This window comes from Gymnodraco acuticeps, unplaced genomic scaffold (genome assembly GCF_902827175.1).
Source record: "Gymnodraco acuticeps unplaced genomic scaffold, fGymAcu1.1, whole genome shotgun sequence".
NCBI lineage: Eukaryota > Metazoa > Chordata > Actinopteri > Perciformes > Bathydraconidae > Gymnodraco > Gymnodraco acuticeps.
The window spans coordinates 66,830-94,253 of record NW_022990258.1 but is presented as its reverse complement, the minus strand read 5'-3'; the positions used below and the strand labels follow the sequence as shown (position 1 = coordinate 94,253).

General features: G+C 40.3%; 3 protein-coding genes across 3 annotated transcripts; all 3 read right to left on the bottom strand.

Moving 5' to 3' along the window:
- Positions 1–2,647: 2,647 nt before the first annotated feature.
- Positions 2,648–3,595, bottom strand: LOC117549082 (olfactory receptor 146-like). Its single transcript, XM_034220675.1, has one exon. The coding sequence runs from the start codon at positions 3,590–3,592 to the stop codon at positions 2,648–2,650; it is 945 nt and encodes a 314-aa protein (XP_034076566.1). The 5' UTR covers positions 3,593–3,595.
- A 7,450-nt stretch (positions 3,596–11,045) lies between these two features.
- On the bottom strand, positions 11,046–11,903 carry LOC117549084 (olfactory receptor 5AC2-like). Its single transcript, XM_034220677.1, has one exon. The coding sequence runs from the start codon at positions 11,901–11,903 to the stop codon at positions 11,046–11,048; it is 858 nt and encodes a 285-aa protein (XP_034076568.1).
- A 6,949-nt stretch (positions 11,904–18,852) lies between these two features.
- LOC117549063 (olfactory receptor 146-like) lies at positions 18,853–19,797 on the bottom strand. Its single transcript, XM_034220652.1, has one exon. It carries the CDS (start codon positions 19,795–19,797, stop codon positions 18,853–18,855), a length of 945 nt encoding a protein of 314 aa, XP_034076543.1.
- Between the last annotated feature and the right edge of the window lie 7,627 nt (positions 19,798–27,424).

Here is a 27,424-nt window from a genome sequence, read left to right as displayed (position 1 = left end):
GGAGAGGCTGGCGGAGGACCAGTCGAAGTGGCGCCAGCAGCTGTGCGAAGGAGGTGACAGACTTGACAAAGACTGGATTCATGGACTTGCTCAAAAACGTGGACGTACTGTATCTCTCTAATTGCACTGTGCAATCTCTTGTAGATTTCTTGCAAATATATATATTAGAATATGCTTAAAAAAAACAACAGCCTACATCCCAGCCCTCCATAGGGTTTACTTTATTGTGTTCGCAGCCTTACGACAGAAGCCTCAGATTGCTTATAATAAGGGAAAGTAAGAAGAGTCTATTTCAAGCTTGTTATGCAAATAAGTTATTTCTTTTTTTTCTTAACTAAGATTTGTTAGAAAATGTTTTCATCTTTAATTGACTGAATTTATTTGAAATTAGGTTTATTTGCACATGAATACTACTGTGTAATATCTGTTTACATGTATATGTAAGAAGTATAATATAAGACAAGCACAGGTTTCAGGTGTGGGCCATATTACATTAAACTTTTAGAATTAGCTGAGGGCCAATTAAAAATGAACAACGGGCCGCATTTGGCCCCTGGGCCATTGTTTGGACACCTCTGCTTTAAAGGCTTGTACATACTATGCATATTCTGTTTTAGTGGACCAGTGTGGTCATGCCATAGTGCACATGGTTTCATTCATACTTTAATGTAGGGTCTACATTGATCTTGATTTTCACGCATACACAATAAAAACTCAACTGGAGTTGGTGGCGGCGTTGTTATCTTTTTAGTGCAAGGCCACCTTTTTTAAAAACACTTGTTTTCTTCTTCTTGGCAAACAAACTAAATGTGGAAGAGCTCCCAACTGGACTCTTCATACAAAGTGTAAAAAGTACACCCTCTAAATGAAAAACAAAGGTCAGCGACTGAGGGAGGCTGGCAACAGGAGCTCAATAGTAGGATGATATTTATTTATACAGAATGTAAGCAACAGATGACATTAAACAAGTATCGGTTGAATACAAACTAAAGTAAAGACAGGCGTGTGTATGTGTAACTTAGGTGGAAACAACAGATTACAGGTAATTGTACGATATAGAGGGCTGGATAGAAACCACACAATCCGTACCCATTGTAATGGCAATTGTTTGGGAGACGAGTATCATATATAGTTTGAATCTAATGCAGTCTAACCCTTTTTTTAAATAAACCATTGGTTAATTTGAGGATATTTAGTCAGGTTTTTAGAATGTCAAAGCACTGGTGAAAGTTACAAATGAGGAAAAGGACTGTTAAATCAGTTTTTAACAAGTCTAAAGGTGAACCCATATATATATATATATTGAAATAAGAAGTAAAAAAAGTAATAAAACAAAGACAGGGCCAGTTTATTAGTACATATCAGCTACAAGTCAATTTGTGGTTAACATGGAAAAAAACATGGAAAACATCAAGACATAAAGCAATGAGCAAAATAATCCCATTTTAAAAGGACAGTTAAATATAATCAAAACTGTTAAGGGATAATAAATAGAAAAAAAATCTCAACCAACCAAGACTCAGAGAAGCAACTCAATTTTCTAATTTTATTTTTTAAGTGGTTCAACTTGAATGTTAGCCCACCTTAAATGACCCTGAGCAGGAGTTTTTTGTGACTTCGAAGGTTACCCCACTTTGAATTTCACCTTAATCAACAGGTTGCAAGCAGGAAACAGGGACTTGGCGTGAGTCTTGAAGAGGTTTAGCATCTAATCACCAACAGATAAACTATAACTACACTGCGCTGCGCTATGTTCAAAGCTATAATGCTACTTCATATTCACTGAGAAATCAATATGGTACTATAGTATAGAGAAAATAAGGTTGTTAATCATCAACAAGAACTAGACTCTTCTTTCCCAACATATTTCTAGCTTAATAGTGATGGCACAATTGTAGAAAACACACATCAGAACTAGGCAAGTGGTTATGATCATATCTACATTTAACCACATAAAACATATATTATCTGTGTGAAGGTAAACTTCTGTTGTTGCAATGTTGAGGTAGAATGAAGGAGTCTGGAACCGTTGTTAGCCAAGAGCACTGAAGAGTTTATTGATCACAGTACAGACAATAACGGCCGGGGAGATCACTTAGTTTCACACATGCCCAGTGCTCCACCAGCGATCTCTGAACCCAAAAGACACAAAACATCTAACCAACACGAGGAGAGGCGGGCTTCCAGAAAGCCCGCGTATAATCAATTAGCCGATGCAAGACAATGATCTGCTTGTCTCAAAGTGATGCTGCCAGGTCAACCCTCGGACATAGGAGACGCGTTTGACCTGTGACCTCAACCCACAGAGAAGTCTCTGACTGACTACAAGCAGATGTTTGCAGTATCACAGACTCTAAGGAACCATAAAAGACTCTATAAACAGATCAGATGAAAATATTCTCTTACAATCTGGGATTATAAAAAATGAAGATGCATATCATTATGACAATTATCTAAAATAAATGCCTTGGTAATTGTTTTTGAATTACCACTAGTGAAATTATATATGTATACCTTTCTTTTATCAAGCTGTAAGAGGGACTGTCATGAGTTGCAAACAAAATATCATGAATTATAGTAGGGCAGCCTTTTCACGTTAAATATTTTTTGTATTAATACGTTTATAAATAAACATTGGAAATTGTCTTTAGAAGGATGGCACAATTTTCTTGGGCTGTAACCACTTAGTCAAGAATCTCCGTACCTCTTTTGACTGCACACCATAAATGATGGGGTTGAGGCTGCCGGGAACAATATGAAATAAAATGCTACAGAGTTTTCTGTGGTCAGTGTACTGAGGGAAACGATGCAGAGCAATAATAGACATTCCACTAAAAATCATGATGATATACACAACCAGGTGAGTGCTGCAGGTCTTCAAGGCTTTACTGTTCAAAGACTTGTTATTACTGGTGAGACAGACTACAGTTATCTTAGTATAGGTGATTATTGTGCTCCCAATTGAAGCTGTGAACAGGACTACAGTGAAAGTGAGGCCATAGACATTATTGATAAACACACTCTCACAGGATAATTTAAACAGACCGGCATTGTCACAGTAAGGGCTTTCAATCATAGTCCTGCATCGGTTCAGGCGTATGGTCAGACCGAGAAGAATCCCGACCAAAACCAAGGCTACTCCCCAGGCAGAAACTGTCAGCTTGATCACCATCTTGTTTGTCATTATAGCAGCATAGCGCAGAGGATTACAGATAGCCACGTATCTATCAAAAGCCATAATCATGAGCACTGTCATACTAGCGGTACCAAACATATGTGAGGTAAAAGCTTGGATCACACATTCATAATAACTAATGATGCGTTCAGAGGGAGGCCTCAACATGTCCATAAGCAAACGGGGCATCAAGATAGAGTTTCCAAGAATATCATTAAAGGGCAGGTTGCAAAAAAGTAGATACATGGGCTGGTGAAGGTTTTTGTCAAGGAAAACCAGAACAACAATTCCCACATTTGCAACAATTATAAAAATATAGCAGAAAAGAAAAAACAGATAGACAGAGAACACAGACTCTTCCGAGACATTGAAACCCTCCAGCTGGAGTTTAAGGCTGTTATATGTGTAGTTGTCCATCAACCTGAAACTGCAAACAAAACAATCAGGGATCATATTTTAAGAGAGGGGACAGATAGAGGGTACAGATAGAGGGTACAGATAGAGGGTACGGATAGTATGAGTGAACAGCATATATATATAGTATAAGAACATAAACTTCCCTCACATTAACAGATATTCTGGTTTATTATATTTTGTTGCACTAAAGATCATTTAAGGAAGTATGTGTCTACGTATGTGCTTTATTTTTCTCCTTTTTTCTTTAGCTGCTGAAAGAAGAAAGGAGTCAGAAAGGATTCCCAAAAAGTTGTGAAATGTGTTAAACAGTTGATCCATACCTTTTTGTCTCAAGTTCTTCAGTGTTTTCTTGAATCTCCTGCCCTACTGGTAAAACCCAACGACACTGAAACGTTTTTCGCTGTTGCACTCTTTAGTACATGTAGATTTGAACATTTGGGAATTCGCCTATATGCAGCAGAGGCTGTCAACAGAAACTGAAAGACTGCAAGGAGGGGATTATTGAGGAAAGTTGCCAGTAGATCCTTGACAACCTGTTAAGCCTCAAAGACCCCTTTGAGACACTGTGTCTCAAGGGATCTTAATATTTAAGAACCTATTAATGTGTTATACCAGATTAACGGGAATAATCTCAGCTAACTGACGATACAAACCATTTTTACCAAAACAAAACACAAGTCTCATAAGAAGCATCTAAATGACCCCTGAGCGAAAAATGCTAACGCACTTTGGCACAGAACTCAAGATAAAGGTACCCTTATTATTTATCGTAGCTGCACTTACAAGATATCCGATTAAAGCTGAGGTTCCACAGATTATTTAGGTATATAGTATCATCACTGAGTGATCCGGACTCGCGACAGGGGAAGCAAACACAGACATCACAACACGTACCTTTACGGAGCTTTTACGGAGCTGTTACGGGAGATCGTCTCACCGTAACTGTCAATCTGATCAAAAGACGTGTTCAATGGCATTAAAACCAGAAAAAACGCGGCTGAATCGGTTAATTTAAAAAGGTTGACTTACATACTGTGGACAATACCCACAGGAGCAATTTGGGATGAAGTGTCTCAGTGACACAACGACATGCTGACTGCAGTGGGACTCGAACTTGGTACCCCCTGATTCCAAGTCCAGCACACTACCCACTGAGCCGCAGCTTCCAATGGTGGCCACCAGAGTTATTGCAGCTTCCGGTTTTGGCTATGCGTCACTCTCATTCCTTATTTGGTAATGTGTGTGTGTGTGGGGGAGTTCCCCTCGATTCCATTGGCTCTGACGGTTAGAAAGAGGTGTCAATCATCAAATTCCAGCAAGGGGGGGCCAGAGATATGGAAATGGGTCACCAGACCAACCACCAACACACCAACACACTTACCTCCTTTTCCCCTCTCTCTCCAAGTGAGGTTCTTACCCTCATTACCTCTGCCCGCCCTACCACCTGTCCTCTGGACCCTATCCCTTCAAACCTCCTTCAGACTATCGCTCCTGATATTCTACCGTTTCTCACCCATTTCATCAACACTTCTCTAACTTCTGGTCACTTTCCAAACAGTCTCAAGGAGGCAAGAGTAAACCCTCTCCTAAAGAAACCCACTCTCAACCCGTCTGATGTTATAAACTACAGGCCTGTCTCTCTCCTCCCGTTCCTGTCTAAATCACTTGAACGCGCTGTCTTTAAACAACTCTCCTGTTATCTCAATCAGAACAACCTTCTGGATCCGCACCAGTCTGGTTTCAAGGCAGGTCACTCCACAGAAACTGCTCTCATTGCTGTCTCTGAGGAACTGCACACTGCTAAAGCAGCCTCCCTCTCCTCTGTCATCATCCTTTTGGACCTGTCTGCTGCATTCGACATGGTGAATCATCAGATCCTCCTTCACACTCTCCAAGAACTTGGAGTTTCTGGCTCTGCACTTTCCCTCCTCACCTCATACCTGAAAGACCGTACCTACAGGGTGACTTGGAGAGGGTCTGAGTCCGACCCTTATCAATTAACTACGGGGGTCCCTCAGGGCTCTGTTCTTGGTCCCCTCCTCTTCTCCTTGTACACAAACTCGCTCGGATCAGTCATTAGCCCGCATGGTTTTTCTTACCACTGCTACGCTGATGACACTCAATTAATTCTGTCCTTTCCCCGCTCAGAGACCCAGGTCGTCGCACGCATCTCTGCTTGTCTAGCTGACATCTCTCAGTGGATGTCTGCTCACCACCTCAAGCTCAACCTTGACAAGACTGAGCTGCTCTTCCTCCCGGGAAAAGATTGTCCCACTCTTGACCTAACAATCAACATCGGCACCTCAGTTGTTTCCCCGACTCAGACTGCAAGGAATCTGGGTGTGACCCTAGATAACAACCTGTCCTTCACTGCAAACATCGCTGCTACAACCCGCTGCTGCAGATACACGCTTTACAACATCAGGAAGATACGTCCCCAGCTGACTCAGAAAGCGACTCAGGTTCTGGTCCAGGCTCTCGTCATCTCACGCCTAGACTACTGCAACTCCCTCCTGGCTGGTCTACCTGCATGTGCCATCCGACCTCTGCAGCTCATCCAGAATGCAGCGGCTCGTCTGGTCTTCAACCTTCCTAAATTCTCCCACACCACTCCGCTCCTCCGCTCCCTTCACTGGCTTCTGGTAACTGCCAGAATCCACTTCAAGACACTGGTACTTGCTTACCATGCTGCGAATGGATCTGGCCCTTCCTACATCCAGGACATGGTTAAACCGTACACCCCAGCGCGTGCACTCCGCTCTGCATCAGCCAAACGACTCGCTGCACCCTCGCTGCGAGGGGGACCCAAGTTCCCATCGGCGAAAACACGTGGGTTTGCTGCTCTGGCTCCAAGATGGTGGAATGAGCTCCCCATTGACATCAGGACGGCAGATAGCTTGCACATCTTCCGGCGCAAACTGAAAACTCATCTCTTTCGACTCCACTTCGAGCGATAGAACTATTAACGAAGCACTTTTATACTAATAAAGGACTGGCTTATCTAAAGCCAGTTGAGTAGCACTTGAAATGTTTGGCTCTATGAAACCTGATGTACTTTATGATTCTGTTTTCTTCAAGGTTGTGTCTTCCTGGTCGAATGCACTTATTGTAAGTCGCTTTGGATAAAAGCGTCAGCTAAATGCAATGTCATGTAATGTAAAATCCACCCAAATGACCCCAGAAGTGGGGTTTTGTGCTAAATCTCTCTAAAAAGGTCAAATTTCACTTGTTTTGCATCAATCTTGATATAGGGTACTTATTATATATTATAGTTTGGATTCCTAAAGCTTTTAGTCTACTAACCCATCATTCAAGGTTAGTTTTCACTATAAGTACAACATATATTTTGGACGGACACTATAATTTAAAGTTTTTTACTATGTTCAATCTGAATTTTCTTTAAAATAAGAAACATCTATATTGATTCTGACTTTTCAACATCCAACTCACAGGTTTATCAATACTTTGAGAAAAAATATTATTAATTTAACCCTTTTAGAAGGGAAGATATGGTCATTTGTTCTGGGAATGTCATTTTCGGGCCTGAGACCTGAAAAACAGGCTCAGGGCTAAACAGGTATAAAGGACTTTTGAGCTTTAAACGCGCTAAATTGGTTTGGCTTTGCATATAATAACAGTTATGAAGGTGCTTTCCAAGTTGCAGCTTCATGAAAGATATAATTGCCCAGCTTATCCTTAAATCAGCAATGAGGTTGATAGTTGCATCCACATGCTACTAAATGCGGCCATTCCCTTAATCATAAATTGAAAGGCTCGTAAATGTTTTAGTCTTCAGTTGCTGTGGACCGCTGTGGTCATGCGGATGTGCAAGCAGTTCAAGATTCAAAGGTTTGAATGTCATATGCACATAAGCTACAGTGTAGAAATGGCAATGAAAATCTTAGGACCCGAGCTCCTCCAACGATGAAACATACACTGAACAAAAAATATAAATGCAACACTTTTGTTTTTGCTCCCATTTTTCATGAGATGAACTCAAAGATCTAAACCATTTTCTATAAACACAAAATAACCATTTCTCTCAAATATTGTTCACAAATCTGAAAGAATCTGTGATAGTGAGCACTTCTCCTTTGCCGAGATAATCCATCCCACCTCACAGGTGTGGCATATCAAGATACTGATTAGACAGCATGATTATTGCACAGGTGTGCCTTAGGCTGGCCACAATAAAAGGCCACTCTGAAATGTTCAGTTTTATCACACAGCACAATGCCACAGATGTCGCAAGTTTTGAGGGAGCGTGCAATTGGCATGCTGACAGCAGAAATGTCCACCAGAGCTGTTGTCCGTGAATTGAATGTTCATTTCTCTACCATAAGCCGTCTCCAAAGGCGTTTCAGAGAATTTGGCAGTACATCCAACCGGCCTCACAACCGCAGACCACGTGTAACCACAGCAGCCCAGGACCTCCACATCCAGCATGTTCACCTCCAAGATGGTCTGAGACCAGCCACTCGGACAGCTGCTGCAACAATCGGTTTGCATATCCAAATAATTTCTGCTGTCAGAAACCGTCTCAGGGAAGCTCATCTGCATGCTCGTCGTCCTCATCGGGGTCTCGACCTGACTCCGGTTCGTCGTCGTAACCGACTTGAGTGGGCAAATGCTCACATTCGATGGCGTCTGGCACGTTGGAGAGGTGTTCTCTTCACGGATGAATCCCGGTTTTCACTGTTCAGGGCAGATGGCAGACAGCGTGTGTGGCGTCGTGTGGGTGAGCAGTTTTCTGATGTCAATGTTGTGAATCGAGTGGCCCATGGTGGTGGTGGGGTTATGGTATGGGCAGGCGTATGTTATGGACGACGAACACAGGTGCATTTTATTGATGGCATTGTGAATGCACAGAGATACCGTGACGAGATCCTGAGGCCCATTGTTGTGCCATTCATCCACGACCATCACCTCATGTTGCAGCATGATAATGCACGGCCCCATGTTGCAAGGATCTGTACACAACTCCTGGAAGCTGAAAACATCCCAGTTCTTGCATGGCCAGCATACTCACCGGACATGTCACCCATTGAGCATGTTTGGGATGCTCTGGATCGGCGTATACGACAGTGTGTTCCAGTCCCTGCCAATATCCAGCAGCTTGGCTCAGCCATTGAAGAGGAGTGGACCAACATTCCACAGGCCACAATCAACAACCTGATCAACTCTATGCGAAGGAGATGTGTTGCACTGCGTGAGGCAGATGGTGGTCACACCAGATACTGACTGGTTTTCGGACCCCCCCAGACCCCCCCAATAAAGCAAAACTGCACGTTTCAGAGTGGCCTTTTATTGTGGCCAGCCTAAGGCACACCTGTGCAATAATCATGCTGTCTAATCAGCATCTTGATATGCCACACCTGTGAGGTGGGATGGATTATCTCGGCAAAGGAGAAATGCTCACTATCACAGATTTTTTCAGATTTGTGAACAATATTTGAGAGAAATGGTTATTTTGTGTTTATAGAAAATGTTTTAGATCTTTGAGTTCATCTCATGAAAAATGGGAGCAAAAACAAAAGTGTTGCATTTATATTTTTGTTCAGTGTATATAATAAAATATTTAGAACAATAAATACATTGCAAGATGACAACAGATGAATGTTTATCGAGGCACTTAACAGAGCTCAGGTGTTTAGCATTCTTAAAGCCTGTGGTATAAAACTGTCCCTGAGTCTGGTGGTTTTAGTCCGGGTACTGCGGTACCGCCTGCCAGACGTCAGTCGACAGAACAGTTTGTTGCTGAGGTGGTGGGCTGTCTGCACATTTACAATTTTTAGGCTTCACGCTATTCTGCAGTACGTTCTCCGACCAGAGCAAACATTTGCGCCACTGCGCGGGAATGTGTGAACTGAAAGTATACCCTTAAAAATAAGTACAACCTGTAACAGGATGGCTATTGGAAGCCGGGAAGACCACTTTGTTTCCCAAAACAAATCATTTTTAAAAAGTATAAAGTAAAGTCTGCTTGAAACAGGATATGTATAACTTTAGAGTAGACAACGGATTTGTGAGGTCATTGTAAGATATAAAGGGCTGGTTAGAAACCAGATGATGGGCACCCTTTGTAATGGCAATGGTTTGGGAGACGGGTATCGTATTTGGCTTGAATTTTAAACAGAAATATTAGATATTACAGAGAAAGGCACTTTACGAAAAAAATAATACTCAAAATAAAACAGTTTTGGGATTTTCTTCACATAATAATAGTTTATTTGAAGATTTCCTGTCAAGATTTAGAGAGCGGCTCAGAGACAGCACTGGTGGGAGTTACAAATGACCTTCTAATTGCATCAGACAAGGTATTAGTGCTGTATTCAACAACCTTCACCAGCACACTTTATAGCAGAGACTGGAAAATGTAATTGTCATTAAATGAATCTCACTAATCTATTCTATTAATCTGAGAGATCTCCATTTGTACTGTACGTGTTATTGATGAATCGTCAATACAATAAAATTAATCCTATAGTCACGCAAGGCTCTGTACTTGGACCTTTTTTATTCACCTTCCTTTAGGCAATATAATGATTAAATACTTTATAACCTTTAATTGTCGATTAGATGATACCGAGTTATGTCTGTCTGTCATGTCAGATTAAAGTATGTCAACTAAACATCAAGCACGCCTCAATGACATAGAAGCCTAAATCACCTGAAATGTTTAGATGTTCTACACAGAAATGATTATACTTCGTCACAAACAACTTCCAAACAATAAAGATATAGTTAGTTTGGCTAGGTATTACCCTGGCTTCAAGAATTATCTCCAAGGAATCTTTGTTAAGATATGTTCTTAACTGGAACATTAAAAAGAACTTTAGGGACGGCACATCCTGTCTCAGAAATAGGCAGGAAAACCTTTTTTAATGTATTTTTTCGTTTTTTGCTGGAATATTGTTACTCTTTAGTATCAGGCTGCCCCAAATAACTCATTGAGGCCCTCTGCAACTTTTATTGTTGAGTCAAATTGTTCTATACTAATGATGTTCTGCGTTGTAATTGTAGCTCAGTCTTTCCTTAGCTGCTGCAAGGCCTAAAGACAGAGCGTATCGTGTGCCGTACATATTGTAAAGCCCCTTCAGGCAGAAGTAGGATATATGTTATATGTGATGTGCTAATGCAGAACAAAGGTGGGTTTGCATTTAATAGCCATATTAAAACAGTTTTTCTATAAAATGACTCTTTTGGTATTTATTGCACATATTTTGCAAGGACTTTGCAACCTTTATTACTGAGCATACAGTTCAAAGTGATCATGCACTGTGTACTTAAAAGGAAGAAACTCAGTAGCACATTATGATCTGTTGAACACAACAAAACAGAACACACAATACATGGAACTGTTCATTACTACTTTGCAAAAACTTTCTTGGATCTAAAGATATTGGAAAAAAACATTCGTATCTCCTTTGACTGGAGACCATAAACGATGGGGTTAAGGCTGCCGGGAACGATATGAAAAAAAAACAGTACACATTTTTCTGTAGTATGTATACTGAGGGAAACGATGCAGAGCAATAATAGACATCCCACTAAAAATCATGACTAGATACACAACCAGGTGAGTGCTGCAGGTCTTCAAGGCTTTAATGTTCAAAGACTTGCTCTTACTGGTGAGACAGACTACAGTTATCTTAGTATAGGTGATAACCATAGTGCCGATTGAAGCTGTGAACAGGACTACAGTGAAAGTGAGGCCATAGACATTATTAATAAACACATTATCACAGGACAGTTTAAAAAGTGCAGCATTGTCACAGTAATGGCTTTCAATCATAGTCCTGCATCGATTCAGGCGTATGGTCAGACCGAGCAGAATCCCGACCAAAACCAAGGCTACTCCCCAGGCAGAAACTGTCAGCTTGATCACCATCGTATTTGTCATTATTGTATGATAGCGCAGAGGATTACAGATAGCCACATATCTATCAAAAGCCATAATCATGAGCACTGTGTGAGCTGTGGTACCAAACATGTGTATAGTAAAAGCTTGTAGCACACATTCGTAATAACTGATGATGCGCTCAGAGGGAGGCCTCAACATGTCCATAAGCAGACGGGGCACCAAGATAGAGTTTCCAAGTAAATCACTGAATAACAGGTTACACAAAAGTAGATACATGGGCTGGTGAAGGTTGTTGTCCATGCAAACCAGAACGGCAATGCCTATATTTGCAAACATTATAAATAAGTAGGATAAAAAGATAACAACAAACACATGGTGCATAGAATCTTCTGGGACATTCAATCCCTCAAGCTGTAACATGAAGCTGTTGTAGGTGAAGTTTTCCATCATCCTGAAATAACAAAGAAATGTCAGAGTAATGTCCGAGCATTTTGGATATCAGAGATTGTGTTTATTTCAGTACTAGTGTGTTATTAACCACAACAGCACTATGAGGCTGTGGGATATCCATATTATTAAATATATCGTATTTTTTACATTTATATCATTTATTTATTTTTTCAACAATTGTAATCTATGTTCTCTCTTAGTAGGTTTATCATGAAAGTAGCAACAATATAGAAATAAGGTATACAGTAGAAGATAAAGTATTGTAGGGAAATATGTAGATAAGTAAAAACCTTCTTTGAGTGGCTCTGCTTCCAATCCTTCGACTTCTCCTCTTGTGTCACCCTGTCCATTGCTGGCAATATCCAACAGGTGTGCTCTTTTAAAATGTCGTAAAGACGTGTTTCCATCTGTAGGGGAATCTACGGTTAGGGAATGTGTGATGCAACGCTAAAACGTTTTAATCCTTGCCTCTCAACTTGTAATAAACTACAATGTACAACTTTCACCACCCACAACAAGAAAGGGAACTGTTTCCCTTTTTCCTGAGTCTGAAATTGATAACCATCCGCTCTAAAAATACTGCATTCTTTTAACAAAGAAAATGTACGTGGAAAACAATGACTTGCTTAAATCCCTGTCCCAGCATGCAAGCTGTCTTGCATATTCCCAAACTGCTAACTGTACTCTGAAGAAAACCAGTCACTACATGCAAAGTAAGTCAAACTTTGTAACAGTGTTGAAGTTGTTTTAGTCCCTTTTTAAAGTAGAAGGGCCTCCATCTCATTTGTTGGGAGTTATCTTTATAAAGTACAACAGTTGAAAAAGGGAGGAGGATATGATCTTTTTAATTGTTGGATAGAAAGTAAAGGGCTTGCATTGTCCTGGAAGTAATGTGTACCAAACTCAAAAGATAAAGTCTGACATTTTGTTGATTGATATTTTGTCAGAGGAAGTAGCAGACGGGTGTTTTGGTCCTCTTTGTTGGCTTATTCTCCTTATTCTTATCCAATCGAAACAACAGACCTACCGACTTGCCCTTTTAACGTTGGTCAGGTTTGTGTTCTTTGATGTTCTTTAATTCTCTAGCCTTTAGACTAGCTATATATTTTCTTATGGCAGCAAGTATTTCATCTTTGACAACTTCTTTCGTATTCTACATACTGATGTTTTAGTCGATGAAAAATTACATTTTAGTCAAAATGTTTTCTCTCTTTAAACCAATCCAAGGGGAAAACTAACAAATTGTTAACCAAATTAATTGCTTTATTTAGATGTGAAATAAATGAAATATATATAATTATGTTATTATATTGTACTGTACTTGAGTAAAATGTTGAGGTACTTGTACTTTACTGGAGTATTTAAATGTTTTGCTACTGTGTACTTGTACTACAGTTCAGAGGTACATGGTGTACTTTTACTCCACTACATGTATGGAATACCTTTAGTTACTTCACAGATGTGGATGAATGATGTGAAATAGAAATAGAAATAGAATGATGTGACATAGCAGAAACAAAGGCTACATTAATGTATTAAATCGATGTTAATCCATGTGTGTGGTTGTGGAATTAATGGACGTGCCATTGTCTGTTACTAACTCTTCAACTACAACCCTAATTATATTTAAAAACACTTTAGAAGGCCTCACGAAATACTTTAATGTAAATTTAAATTTAAATGTGAAGGGATGTGTGTAATGTGGTGATTGACATTATTCACCCACGGATCTATGGGTTGGGGTATTGTTCCGCACGGACATTTTAGTTAACCGGACTTCCTGTTGATGTGAAATCCGAAAACGTTTTTTTTAAATAAAATAATACTTTATTCCGAGTTTGCTTGCTTTTCTCTTTGAAAGTCATCACATAACGGCATTGTAATACATGGTTTGGCTGCATTAAATATTACATATCTGCCGTAGTTTGCTATTTATAGAGCCTGATGAGAAGACTTCTGGACAAACAGGAGGAACTGCCACCGAAACTGAATATGTGATGTGGATCATAAATATATCAGCAATTAAACAAAATCTTCAATTTCTCTTCACAATATAAGTCTCCTTGCAGTATCAATACTAATTCAGCTGACTTTTATATTTGATCCAATCGGTATATTGGTATATTTACACCATAAGGGTGCACAGCTGATAGAAAGGGACACCTGGTGGTTAAAGCACGTTATTGAAATGTATTATTTGTATTATTAGATATTAATAGGAGACACAGACAGACAAACTAATAAGAATGTATTTAAACATTAAAGAATACTTTTTTTTTAATAAGAAAAAAGCTTTGGGGGTATACATATTAAGCCTGACAAAGTACTATTATATTGCTTTCCTGCAATGTTAACTACTGTATGTTTAAGCACTTATTTTAACTGATATTATGCTTTAGGCTGGTTTAGGTCCTATCTATCTGAACGCTCTAAGTTTGTGTGTGTCAACGATGAATCTTCCACGCAAACCAAAGTTAGCCATGGAGTGCCACAGGGCTCAGTGCTTGGACCCATTTTGTTCACACTATATATGCTTCCGCTAGGCAATATTATAAGGAATCATTCTGTACATTTCCACTGTTATGCGGATGATACTCAACTATATTTATCCATCAAGCCTGATGAAACCAATCACCTAAATAAAATGCAGACTGCCTAAAGGACTTAAAAACGTGGATGACCTTAAACCTTTTGATGTTAAACATGACCAAAACCAAAAAGTTATTGTACTCGGCCCAAAGAATCTACGAAACAAACTATCTAAAGATATACTAACTATGGATGGCATTAATTTGGCCTCCAGTGAGACTGTAAGGAATCTTGGTGTTATATTTGATCAGGATTTATCGTTTAACGCCCACATAAAATCAATCTCAAGGACCGCCTACTTCCATCTACGCAACATTGCAAACATCAGGCATATCTTGCCTCAAAACGATGCAGAGAAACTAGTCCATGCATTTGTTACTTCAAGGCTGGATTATTGTAACTCTTTATTATCAGGGTGTACCAAGAAGTCAGTCAAGTGGCTTCAGCTGATTCAAAATGCTGCAGCTCGTGTACTAACCAGAGTTAGGAAAAGGGACCACATTACTCCTGTTCTGGCTGCCTTACACTGCCTCCCTATAGAACACAGGATAGAATTTAACATTCTTCTTCTCACCTAGAAAGCCCTTAATGGGCAGGCGCGATCTTACCTTAAAGAACTCATTATACCCTACTGTCCTACTAGGGCATTGCGTTCCAAGAATGCAGGGTTGTTGGTTGTTCCTAGAGTCTCTAAAAGTACAATGGGAGCCAGAGCCTTTTCTTATCAAGCTCCACATTTGTGGAATCAGCTTCCAGTTTGTGTTCGGGCGGCAGACACCCTATCCGTTTTTAAGAGTGCGCTTAAGACCTTCCTTTTTGATAAGGCTTATAGTGATAAAACAAAATAATCTAATAAGAGTGCATTGACGTAGATACGTTGTGCCTCTTCACCTATACATTTTAGTTCTTACTCTTTCACTTAAATCCTAAAAACTTAGATCTTATATTTAAAACTTTATCCAAACCTTTCCCCTCTCTGACCTCTCGAGGTTCTAATAGAGGGTAACAGGTTGCAGAGAGGCCTAGCCCGGCCCGGGAGTGTGGAACGTAGCCACAGACCCACTCCTTACCTCTAACCAATTCAGGTTCCAGCAGGGACCTCTCTCCCTGCGTGCCTCTCCACCTCTGTTTCCTACTTCTTACTTGCTACCCTTTTCCCTCAACCTATCCTAAGGGAGTGCATGTATGTAGACACGTTAGTTTAGCTGCTATAGGCTTGGACTGTTGGGGGGGGGGGCACCTTACTCCGTCTTTCTGGCTGTTTGTACCTGTGTACTCTCATGTTCCGATTAACCCAGCTTCCCCCAAATCTCTTTTTGTGTCCATATCTACGCCGGGATCCTGAGTCGAGGCTAATCCTGTTGCTGTGGTCGTGTGTCCTGGATCCTCTATCCTGAGTTCTGGATCTGAGTCCTGGACTTCGAGTCGTGGCTGAACCTGTCTCTGCGGTCCTGCCAGACTCTCACCATACTACTTCCTTGATGGCTCCCACAAGATTGCTGACATCCTCGTGGATTCATCTTCTTATTACAGACACATGCATTTCCAAACATTTGGACTACCTATGTTGTAAATGTATTATCTTTTTGATTTACACACGGCATCTATTGCACATCTGTCCGTCCTGGGAGAGGGATCCCTCCTCTGTTGCTCTCTCTGAGGTTTCTCCCATGTTCCCCTTAAACTGTGGGGTTTTCTCTGGAAGTGTTTCCTTGTACGATGTGAGGGTCTAAGGACAGAGGGTTTAAGGACAGAGGGTCTAAGGACAGAGGGTGTCGTATTGTCATACTGATATTCTGTACAAACTGTGAAGACCACTAAGATAAATGTAACATTTGTGATATTGGGCTATATAAATAAACATTGATTGATATTATACGTATTATACTCTTATAAGATGTATGTAGATAGTATACGAAATGTGCAGAATACGAAAGTTCAATGGTGGAGGTATACACACATATTGATAGATGTCTTGTTGTTGAGGAACCTGCTGCGACCCAAGTGTTTCATCTCCGACCTTGTCAGGTATTGAATATTCAACAAATAAAGAACACAGAATTGTTAAATATAAAACACAGAATTTGTGAACACCACTGCATATTTACAACTGTTACACATGCTGATGTAACGCAAATGATTCCAACTTGGGATCAATAAAGTATATCTTATCTTAAGATGATCGATGGCTACTGCCATATTTGCAAAATGTGCCTCTGAACCTTGACAAGTGCATGTTTCAGGCTTATCAATTAACAACAGGAGGGGTCACAGACATAAGACCAGTTGTTAAATAAAGCTCTTCTGACCTTAGCTGGCATATGGGTATATTAATGCTGCCCATCATGGGCACAAGCAATTTTCACCCATTTATTAATTATATGTTTTAAATTTGAGCGTTTCCTATCCCCTAAACCACCAGGGATGTACACAGTTTAATACTGGCAACTTCTTATTATGGGAAATACGAAAAAGTCTTTTAAAAAAAAATTCCATTAATCTCTCCCTATCCGCTGCATCTGACACACATACATCTCCCCCAACATCCACCGCCACAATTTCTCCCCCCATCTCCCTGGACCTCCCGAGCCCTCCTCCCCACGGCCGCCCTCTCCCAGTTCACTCTGGTTACCCCCCCTGAAATACTCAAACTGATCATCTCCTCCAAACCCACAACCTGCTCGCTTGACCCTCTACCCACCCCGCTACTGAAATCCTGCCTCCCCGTCCTCTGCCCCTTCCTTGTCAACCTTTTCAACTCCTCACTGTCCCAAGGAACCGTTCCCTCTGCCTTAAAAACTGCTGCTGTCACTCCCATCCTCAAGAAACCCGGTCTGGATCCCTCCTCCCTCAGTAATTACCGTCCCATCTCCAACCTCCCCTTTCTCTCAAAAACAATAGAACGCATCATCTCCAAACAACTCCACTGCCTCCTCCAAACCAAACAGCTTTTTGAACCCCTTCTGTCTGGTTTTCGTCCCAGCCACAGTACAGAAACGGCACTCATCAAAGTCCTCAATGACCTCTTCACCTCTGCTGACACCGGTTCCTTCAACATCCTCATCCTCCTCGACCTGAGTGCAGCCTTCGATACCGTGAAGGTATGGAGGTCCACCGGAAGGGGGGGACTTTGCCACTCTATGGCCGTGGCCGTGGCAACCCCCCATGCCCCTGATAGGTGGAGATTTGCCCATGTAGGCGGAGCGTCACCGCCCAGTATTCCGGGCTGACGTCGGGTCGGATGGAATCTGTACTCGCTCGTTGTAGCCCTGTTTTTAAAAGATTTGGGTATGGAGGAAAAGAGAGAGGGTTGTATTTTCTGACACTTGGTGAGTTCCCTGGAACACCGGGGACACATATTCATGTTTAAAAGACGTACAAAAGTGCATTTTGCATGATAGGTCCCCTTTAAACATTCCCTAATAACAGTATTGCCGTGTCAATAAGTGAGAGTTAAAGACAGTGTTTTTAGTGTGCAACACTATGTGTCATTCAACCTTGAATTCACTGTTTCAAAACGTAGTCTTCAGCCACATGCTAATGCTAACCTTAAATTGAAGCTAACAATATTTACTTGCAGGAAGTCGTTGTGTGAGTTTTAAATTAAAACAGTGTATTTAATTTCCGGTTTTCGGAATAAAACAGCTTTAAATTAAAACAGTGTATTTAATTTAATTTACGCCCTATAAACATTGGATTTTATTTCTTACAACTTGTACACTCAAAATATTGTAAGTGTATCCATCTTATGTTTCAGCTCATTCTTTTAACTGGAAATTAACAACACTTCAAAGACTGCCTCCAATACCAAATATGTAAGGTCACAAAAACCAGGCACATCCTGTCTCAGAAATATGCAAAAAAACTTTTTAAATGTATTTTTTCTTTCTTTGCTGGAATATTGTTACTCTTTAGTATCAGGCTGCCCCAAATAACTCATTGAGGCCCTCTGCAACTTTTATTGTTGAGTCAAATTGTTCTATTCTAATGATTTTCTGCGTTGTAATTGTAGCTCAGTCTTTCCTTAGCTGCTGCAAGGCCTAAGGACAGAGCGTATCGTGTGCCGTACATATTGTAAAGCCCCTTCAGGCAGAAGTAGGATATATGTTATATGTGATGTGCTAATGCAGAACAAAGGTGGGTTTGCATTTAATAGCCATATTAAAACAGTTTTTCTATAAAATGACTCTTTTGGTATTTATTGCACATATTTTGCAAGGACTTTGCAACCTTTATTACTGAGCATACAGTTCAAAGTGATCATGCACTGTGTACTTAAAAGGAAGAAACTCAGTAGCACATTATGATGTGTTGAACACAACAAAACAGAACACACAATACATGGAACTGTTCATTACTACTTTGCAAAAACTTTCTTGGATCTAAAGATATTGGAAAAAAACATTCGTATCTCCTTTGACTGGAGACCATAAACGATGGGGTTAAGGCTGCCGGGAACGATATGAAAAAAAACAGTACACATTTTTCTGTAGTATGTATACTGAGGGAAACGATGCAGAGCAATAATAGACATCCCACTAAAAATCATGACTAGATACACAACCAGGTGAGTGCTGCAGGTCTTCAAGGCTTTAATGTTCAAAGACTTGCTCTTACTGGTGAGACAGACTACAGTTATCTTAGTATAGGTGATAACCATAGTGCCGATTGAAGCTGTGAACAGGACTACAGTGAAAGTGAGGCCATAGACATTATTAATAAACACATTATCACAGGACAGTTTAAAAAGTGCAGCATTGTCACAGTAATGGCTTTCAATCATAGTCCTGCATCGATTCAGGCGTATGGTCAGACCGAGAAGAATCCCGACCAAAACCAAGGCTACTCCCCAGGCAGAAACTGTCAGCTTGATCACCATCTTGTTTGTCATTATTGTATGATAGCGCAGAGGATTACAGATAGCCACATATCTATCAAAAGCCATAATCATGAGCACTGTGTGAGCTGTGGTACCAAACATGTGTGTAGTAAAAGCTTGTAGCACACATTCGTAATAACTGATGATGCGCTCAGAGGGAGGCCTCAACATGTCCATAAGCAGACGGGGCACCAAGATAGAGTTTCCAAGTAAATCACTGAATAACAGGTTACACAAAAGTAGATACATGGGCTGGTGAAGGTTGTTGTCCATGCAAACCAGAACGGCAATGCCTATATTTGCAAACATTATAAATAAGTAGGATAAAAAGATAACAACAAACACATGGTGCATAGAATCTTCTGGGACATTCAATCCCTCAAGCTGTAACATGAAGCTGTTGTAGGTGAAGTTTTCCATCATCCTGAAATAACAAAGAAATGTCAGAGTAATGTCCGAGCATTTTGGATATCAGAGATTGTGTTTATTTCAGTACTAGTGTGTTATTAACCACAACAGCACTATGAGGCTGTGGGATATCCATATTATTAAATATATCGTATTTTTTACATTTATATCATTTATTTATTTTTTCAACAATTGTAATCTATGTTCTCTCTTAGTAGGTTTATCATGAAAGTAGCAACAATATAGAAATAAGGTATACAGTAGAAGATAAAGTATTGTAGGGAAACATGTAGATAAGTAAAAACCTTCTTTGAGTGGCTCTGCTTCCAATCCTTCGACTTCTCCTCTTGTGTCACCCTGTCCATTGCTGGCAATATCCAACAGGTGTGCTCTTTTAAAATGTCGTAAAGACGTGTTTCCATCTGTAGGGGAATCTACGGTTAGGGAATGTGTGATGCAACGCTAAAACGTTTAATCCTTGCCTCTCAACTTTTAATAAACTACAATGTACAACTTTCACCACCCACGACAAGAAAGGGAACTGTTTCCCTTTTTCCTGAGTCTGAAATTGATAACCATCCGCTCTAAAAATACTGCATTCTTTTAACAAAGAAAATGTACGTGGAAAAAAATGACTTGCTTAAATCCCTGTCCCAGCATGCAAGCTGTATTGCATATTCCCAAACTGCTAACTGTACTCTGAAGAAAACCAGTCACTACATGCAAAGTAAGTCAAACTTTGTAACAGTGTTGAAGTTGTTTTAGCCCCTTTTTAAAGTAGAAGGGCCTCCATCTCATTTGTTGGGAGTTATCTTTATAAAGTACAACAGTTGAAAAAGGGAGGAGGATATGATCTTTTTAATTGTTGGATAGAAAGTAAAGGGCTTGCATTGTCCTGGAAGTAATGTGTACCAAACTCAAAAGATAAAGTCTGACATTTTGTTGATTGATATTTTGTCAGAGGAAGTAGCAGACGGGTGTTTTGGTCCTCTTTGTTGGCTTATTCTCCTTATTCTTATCCAATCGAAACAACAGACCTACCGACTTGCCCTTTTAACGTTGGTCAGGTTTGTGTTCTTTGATGTTCTTTAATTCTCTAGCCTTTAGACTAGCTATATATTTTCTTATGGCAGCAAGTATTTCATCTTTGACAACTTCTTTCGTATTCTACATACTGATGTTTTAGTCGATGAAAAATTACATTTTAGTCAAAATGTTTTCTCTCTTTAAACCAATTCATTTGGGCAAATACAGGTTTCTGAAATCGGAATCAATGGGACAGCATCAAGTGTTGAAATTCGTAAAGCAACATTTCACTCTCTTAACACTTTATTTGTGTAATAGGATATATCTAGGGATGGGTATCGTTAAGGTTTTTTACAGTACTACTTGTCTTATAGATACTGCTTATCGATCCGGTACTTTAACCGTATTCTTGTATTTACTTTTTGTTATTTTTTAAAGGGAAAAACTAACAAATTGTTAACCGAATTAATTGCTTTATTTAGATGTGAAATAAATGAAATATATATAATTATGTTATTATATTGTACTGTACTTGAGTAAAATGTTGAGGTACTTGTACTTTACTGGAGTATTTAAATGTTTTGCTACTGTGTACTTGTACTACAGTTCGGAGGTACATGGTGTACTTTTACTCCACTACATGTATGGAATACCTTTAGTTACTTCACAGATGTGGATGAATGATGTGAAATAGAAATAGAAATAGAATGATGTGACATAGCAGAAACAAAGGCTACATTAATGTATTAAATCGATGTTAATCCATGTGTGTGGTTGTTAGTGCTGTAGCGACGCGTCGACGTCGACTTCAAAATATCGTCGACGACATATTTCCGCGTCGACGCGTCGCCACCATAGACTGTATATATGGTCGCCACACACACGTGGGTCACCCAAAGCAACAAGCAGTTCGCAATCGCACTTCTAACACAATGGAGACTGAAACGGCTACCACCTCCTCCTCCTCACAGGATTGCGCACGAAGCCCCCAAACGAAAACATCTCGCCCTAGGTCTTCAAAAGCATGGGAATATTTTAAAGTTAGTCCAAAACGCAAAGATATTTATATATTTATATCTCACTGAGACTGCTGCTTGACCGGAAGCAGCAGCTAGCTGTGGTGGCAACCATTAGCAGCTAGCATTTGCTCTCCGATTTTTACATTAAAATGGAATTATGGATTATAAATTCAATAATTTTTTTATACATAGACGTTAAAAACCTATGGATTAACCGATTCAGCCGCGTTTTTTCTCATTGTAATGCCATTGAACACGTATTTTGATCAGATTGACAGCTACGGCGGTGAGACGATCTCCCTAGAAGCTCTGTGAAGGTACGTGTTGTGATGACTGTATTTGCTTCCCCTGTCGTGAGTCCGGATCACTCAGTGATGATACTATGTACCTACATAATCTGTTGAGTCTCAGCTTTAATCGGATATCTTGTATGTGCAGCTACGATAAGTAATAAGGGTTATCTTGAGTTCTGTGCCAATGTCCGTTAGCATTTTTCGCTCAGGGGTCATTTAGATAGCATTTTAGTTTGCTTCTTATGAGACTTGTGTTTTGTTTTGTGTTGGTAAACATGGTTTGTATCGTCAGTTAGCTGAGATTATTTCCGTTAATCTGGTATAACACATTAATAGGTTCTTAAATATTAAGATCCCCTGAGACACAGTATCGTGAAAAAAAAAAAATTTTACATTACGTTTTTTATGAATTGAACAACAGAAAAATAATCGTTCGATTAGTCGACTAATCGATCAAATAATCGCCCGATTAATCGTTTTCAAAATAATCGTTTCCCCCCAGCACTAGTGGTTGTGGAATTAATGGACGTGCCATTGTCTGTTACAAACTCTTCAACTACAACCCTAATTATATTTAAAAACACTTTAGAAGGCCTCATGAAATACTTTAATGTAAATTTAAATTTAAATGTGAAGGGATTTGTGTAATGTGGTGATTGACATTATTCACCCATGGATCTATGGGTTGGGGTATTGTTCCGCACGGACATTTTAGTTAACCGGACTTCCTGTTGATGTGAAATCCGAAAACATTTTTTAAAAATAAAATAATACTTTATTCCGAGTTTGCTTGCTTTTCTCTTTGAAAGTCATCACATAACGGCATTGTAATACACGGTTTGGCTGCATTAAATATTACATATCTGCCGTAGTTTGCTATTTATAGAGCCTGATGAGAAGACTTCTGGACAAACAGGAGGAACTGCCACCGAAACTGAATATGTGACGTGGATCATAAATATATCAGCAATTAAACAAAATCTTCAATTTCTCTTCACAATATAAGTCTCCTTGCAGTATCAATACTAATTCAGCTGACTTTTATATTTGATCCAATCGGTATATTGGTATATTTACACCATAAGGGTGCACAGTTGATAGAAAGGGACACCTGGTGGTTAAAGCACGTTATTTAAATGTATTATTTGTATTATTAGATATTAATAGGAGACACAGACAGACAAACTAATAAGGATTTATTTAAACATTAAAGAATACTTTTTTTTTTAATAAGAAAAAAGCTTTGGGGGTATACATATTAAGCCTGACAAAGTACTAATATATTGCTTTCCTGCAATGTTAACTACTTTATGTTTAAGCACTTATTTTAACTGATATTATGCTTTAGGCTGGTTTAGGTCCTATCTATCTGAACGCTCTAAGTTTGTGTGTGTCAACGATGAATCTTCCACGCAAACCAAAGTTAGCCATGGAGTGCCACAGGGCTCAGTGCTTGGACCTATTTTGTTCACATTATATATGCTTCCGCTAGGCAATATTATAAGGAATCATTCTGTAAATTTCCACTGTTATGCGGATGATACTCAACTATATTTATCCATCAAGCCTGATGAGACCAATCACCTAAATAAAATGCAAGACTGCCTTAAGGACTTAAAAACGTGGATGACCTTAAACTTTTTGATGTTAAACACGACCAAAACTGAAGTTATTGTACTCGGCCCAAATAATCTACGAAACAAACTATCTAAAGATATACTAACTATGGATGGCATTAATTTGGCCTCCAGTGAGACTGTAAGGAATCTTGGTGTTATATTTGATCAGGATTTATCCTTTAACGCCCACATAAAATCAATTTCAAGGACCGCCTACTTCCATCTACGCAACATTGCCAAAATCAGGCATATCTTGCCTCAAAACGATGCAGAGAAACTAGTCCATGCATTTGTTACTTCTAGGCTGGATTATTGTAACTCTTTATTATCAGGGTGTACCAAGAAGTCAGTCAAGTCGCTTCAGCTGATTAAAAATGCTGCAGCTTGTGTACTAACCAGAGTTAGGAAAAGGGACCACATTACTCCTGTTCTGGCTGCCTTACACTGGCTCCCTATAGAACACAGGATATAATTTAAAATTCTTCTTCTCGCCTACAAAGCCCTTAATGGGCAGGCGCCATCTTACCTTAAAGAACTCATTATACCCTACTGTCCTACTAGGGCATTGTGTTCCAAGAATGCAGGGTTGTTGGTTGTTCCTAGAGTCTCTAAAAGTACAATGGGAGCCAGAGCCTTTTCTTATCAAGCTCCACATTTGAGGAATCAGCTTCCAGTTTGTGTTCCGGCGGCAGACACCCTACCCGTTTTTAAGAGTGCGCTTAAGACCTTCCTTTTTGATAAAGCTTATAGTGATAAAACAAAATAATCTAATAAGAGTGCATTGACGTAGATACGTTGTGCCTCTTCACCTATACATTTTAGTTCTTACTCTTTCACTTAAATCCTAAAAACTTAGATCTTATATTTAAAACTTTATCCAAACCTTTCCCCTCTCTGACCTCTCGAGGTTCTAATAGAGGGTAACAGGTTGCAGAGAGGCCTAGCCCGGCCCGGGAGTGTGGAACGTAGCCACAGACCTACTCCTTACCTCTAACCAATTCAGGTTCCAGTGGGGACCTCTCTCCCTGTGTGCCTCTCCACCTCTGTTTCCTACTTCTTACTTGCTACCCTTTTCCCTCAACCTATCCTAAGGGAGTGCATGTATGTAGACACGTTAGTTTAGCTGCTATAGGCTTGGACTGTTGGGGGGGGCACCTTACTCCGTCTTTCTGTCTGTCTGTACCTGTGTACTCTCATGTTCCGATTAACCCAGCTTCCCCCAAATCTCTTTTTGTGTCCATATCTACGCCGGGATCCTGAGTCGAGGCTAATCCTGTTGCTGTGGTCGTGTGTCCTGGATCCTCTATCCTGAGTTCTGGATCTGAGTCCTGGACTTCGAGTCGTGGCTGAACCTATCTCTCAGTCCTGCCAGACTCTCACCATACTACTTCCCTGATGGCTCCCACAAGATTGCTGACATCCTCGTGGATTCATCTTCTTATTACAGACACATGCATTTCCAAACATTTGGACTACCTATGTTGTAAATGTATTATCTTTTTGATTTACACACGGCATCTATTGTACGTCTGTCCGTCCTGGGAGAGGGATCCCTCCTCTGTTGCTCTCCCTGAGGTTTCTCCCATTTTTCCCTTTAAACTGTGGGTTTTCTTCGGAAGTTTTTCCTTGTACGATGTGAGGGTCTAAGGACAGAGGGTGTCGTATTGTCATACTGATATTCTGTACAAACTGTGAAGACCACTAAGATAAATGTAACATTTGTGATATTGGGCTATATAAATAAACATTGATTGATATTATACGTATTATACTCTTATAAGATGTATGTAGATGGTATACGAAATGTGCAGAATACGACAGTTCAATGGTGGAGGTATACACACATATTGATAGATGTCTTGTTGTTGAGGAACCTGCTGCGACCCAAGTGTTTCATCTCTGACCTTGTCAGGTATTGAATATTCAACAAATAAAGAACACAGAATTACTAAATATAAAACACATAATTTGTGTGATTATATTAAATGATTTACAAATAAACACCACTGCATATTTACAACTGTTACACATGCTAATGTAATGCAAATGATTCCAACTTGGGATCAATAAAGTATATCATATCTTAAGATGATCGATGGCTATGCCATATTTGCCTCTGAACCTTGACAAGTGCATGTTTCAGGCTTATCGATTAACAACAGGAGGGGTCACAGACATAAGACCAGTTGTTAAATAAAGCTCTTCTGACCTTAGCTGGCATATGGGTATATTAATGCTGCCCATCATGGGCACAAGCAATTTTCACCCATTTATTAATTATATGTTTTAAATTTGAGTGTTTCCTATCCCCTAAACCACCAGGGATGTACACAGTTTAATACTGGCAACTTCTTATTATGGGAAATACGAAAACGTCTTTTAAAACAAAAATTCCCAGTAGAGACGTGCCATAGAGCATGTTACAAAACACACAATAGCCAGCATGTGTAGTTCTGGGGACGGGGTGGGGGAGGGGGGGACAGGGTGGACCCGTTCAAATCCAGTTTTGGACAGTCTGCCGTAGTTCCATCCCATTTCAAAGTGTTGTTTGATGCTCGGCGTAACCCTCGGCGCACACTCAAACATCCAATCACAGAGCTTGAGGACTATCACGGGGTTTGTCAAGCGAAGCGGAGAGAATACTTACTTCCGGGTGTAAAATTCTCCAAAGCAACTACTATGAGCTGCTCCGACCCTCGGTCCTGACGGACTCCAACTTGTGTTTTTTAATCAAACAAATAAATAAACACAAGGACAATTGTGTGTTATTGTTGAGTAAACAACAGTGTGGTTTAGAAAAGAATACAAAACTAGAAGGAAAAAACGATGAAACAATACAGATTTCAGTATTCTGAGCCCCTACTCTCCCCATAACTGACGGCAACAAAAGTCCTACATTATTCAATTAAAATAAAGAAGTAAAAACAATAAGTGTGGCTTGATATTGAGTTAGAAAAAGGTTGATAAACGCTGTGAGAATGGATCTGCGGAGAGCATTACGCCGCGATCCCCACTCCTCTATTACCAACGTTCAGGGAGCTCTATGCAAGTCAATGGGGCGCCCTGCCCGTTGAAAACTGACTTCCAAGGGGTACCCTGTCCGTAATAGAGTGACGGGGAGGGGCCCTGACCGTCTGTGACGGGTTGGGAGTGAGAACGTGTTGAATAACAAGCCATTTCTCCCCACCATCAAGCCCCCCTCCTCTGCTCCACTGCCCCCCCTCTCGTGCCAACCCCGCGCTGCTAACCTGGCCAACCTCTCCAGCCTGCCACCACCCCTCCAACCCCCCACTTGACCAATTTTGCCCTCCTCAATATCCGGTCACTTAACAATAAAGCCCACATCCTCCACTAAATAATTCTGGACAAATCCATCGACTTCCTTCTGCTCACTGAAACCTGGCAACAACCCAATGACTTCTTCTCCCTCAATCAAACATCCCCCCCTGGTTGTAATTACATCACTAAACCCCGCCCCTCACGCCGTGGTGGTGGGCTGGCTGTCATCTACAACCAGAACATCTGGACTACAGAACTCACCCTCCCCTCAGTACCATCCTTCGAATTCCTCGCCTTCAAAGCCCATCCCTCACTGACAGTTATCCTCATTTACCGCCCCCCAAACCACACCCCTCCTTCCACTCTGATCTCACTGAACTCCCCACCATTTCTTCATCCCTCTCCC

What these genes read in the sequence shown, in the direction of transcription:
- LOC117549082 (XM_034220675.1), bottom strand. Translation starts at nt 3,592, where the DNA reads ATGGACAACTACACATATAACAGCCTTAAACTCCAGCTGGAGGGTTTC.
- LOC117549084 (XM_034220677.1), bottom strand. Translation starts at nt 11,903, where the DNA reads ATGGAAAACTTCACCTACAACAGCTTCATGTTACAGCTTGAGGGATTG.
- LOC117549063 (XM_034220652.1), bottom strand. Translation starts at nt 19,797, where the DNA reads ATGATGGAAAACTTCACCTACAACAGCTTCATGTTACAGCTTGAGGGA.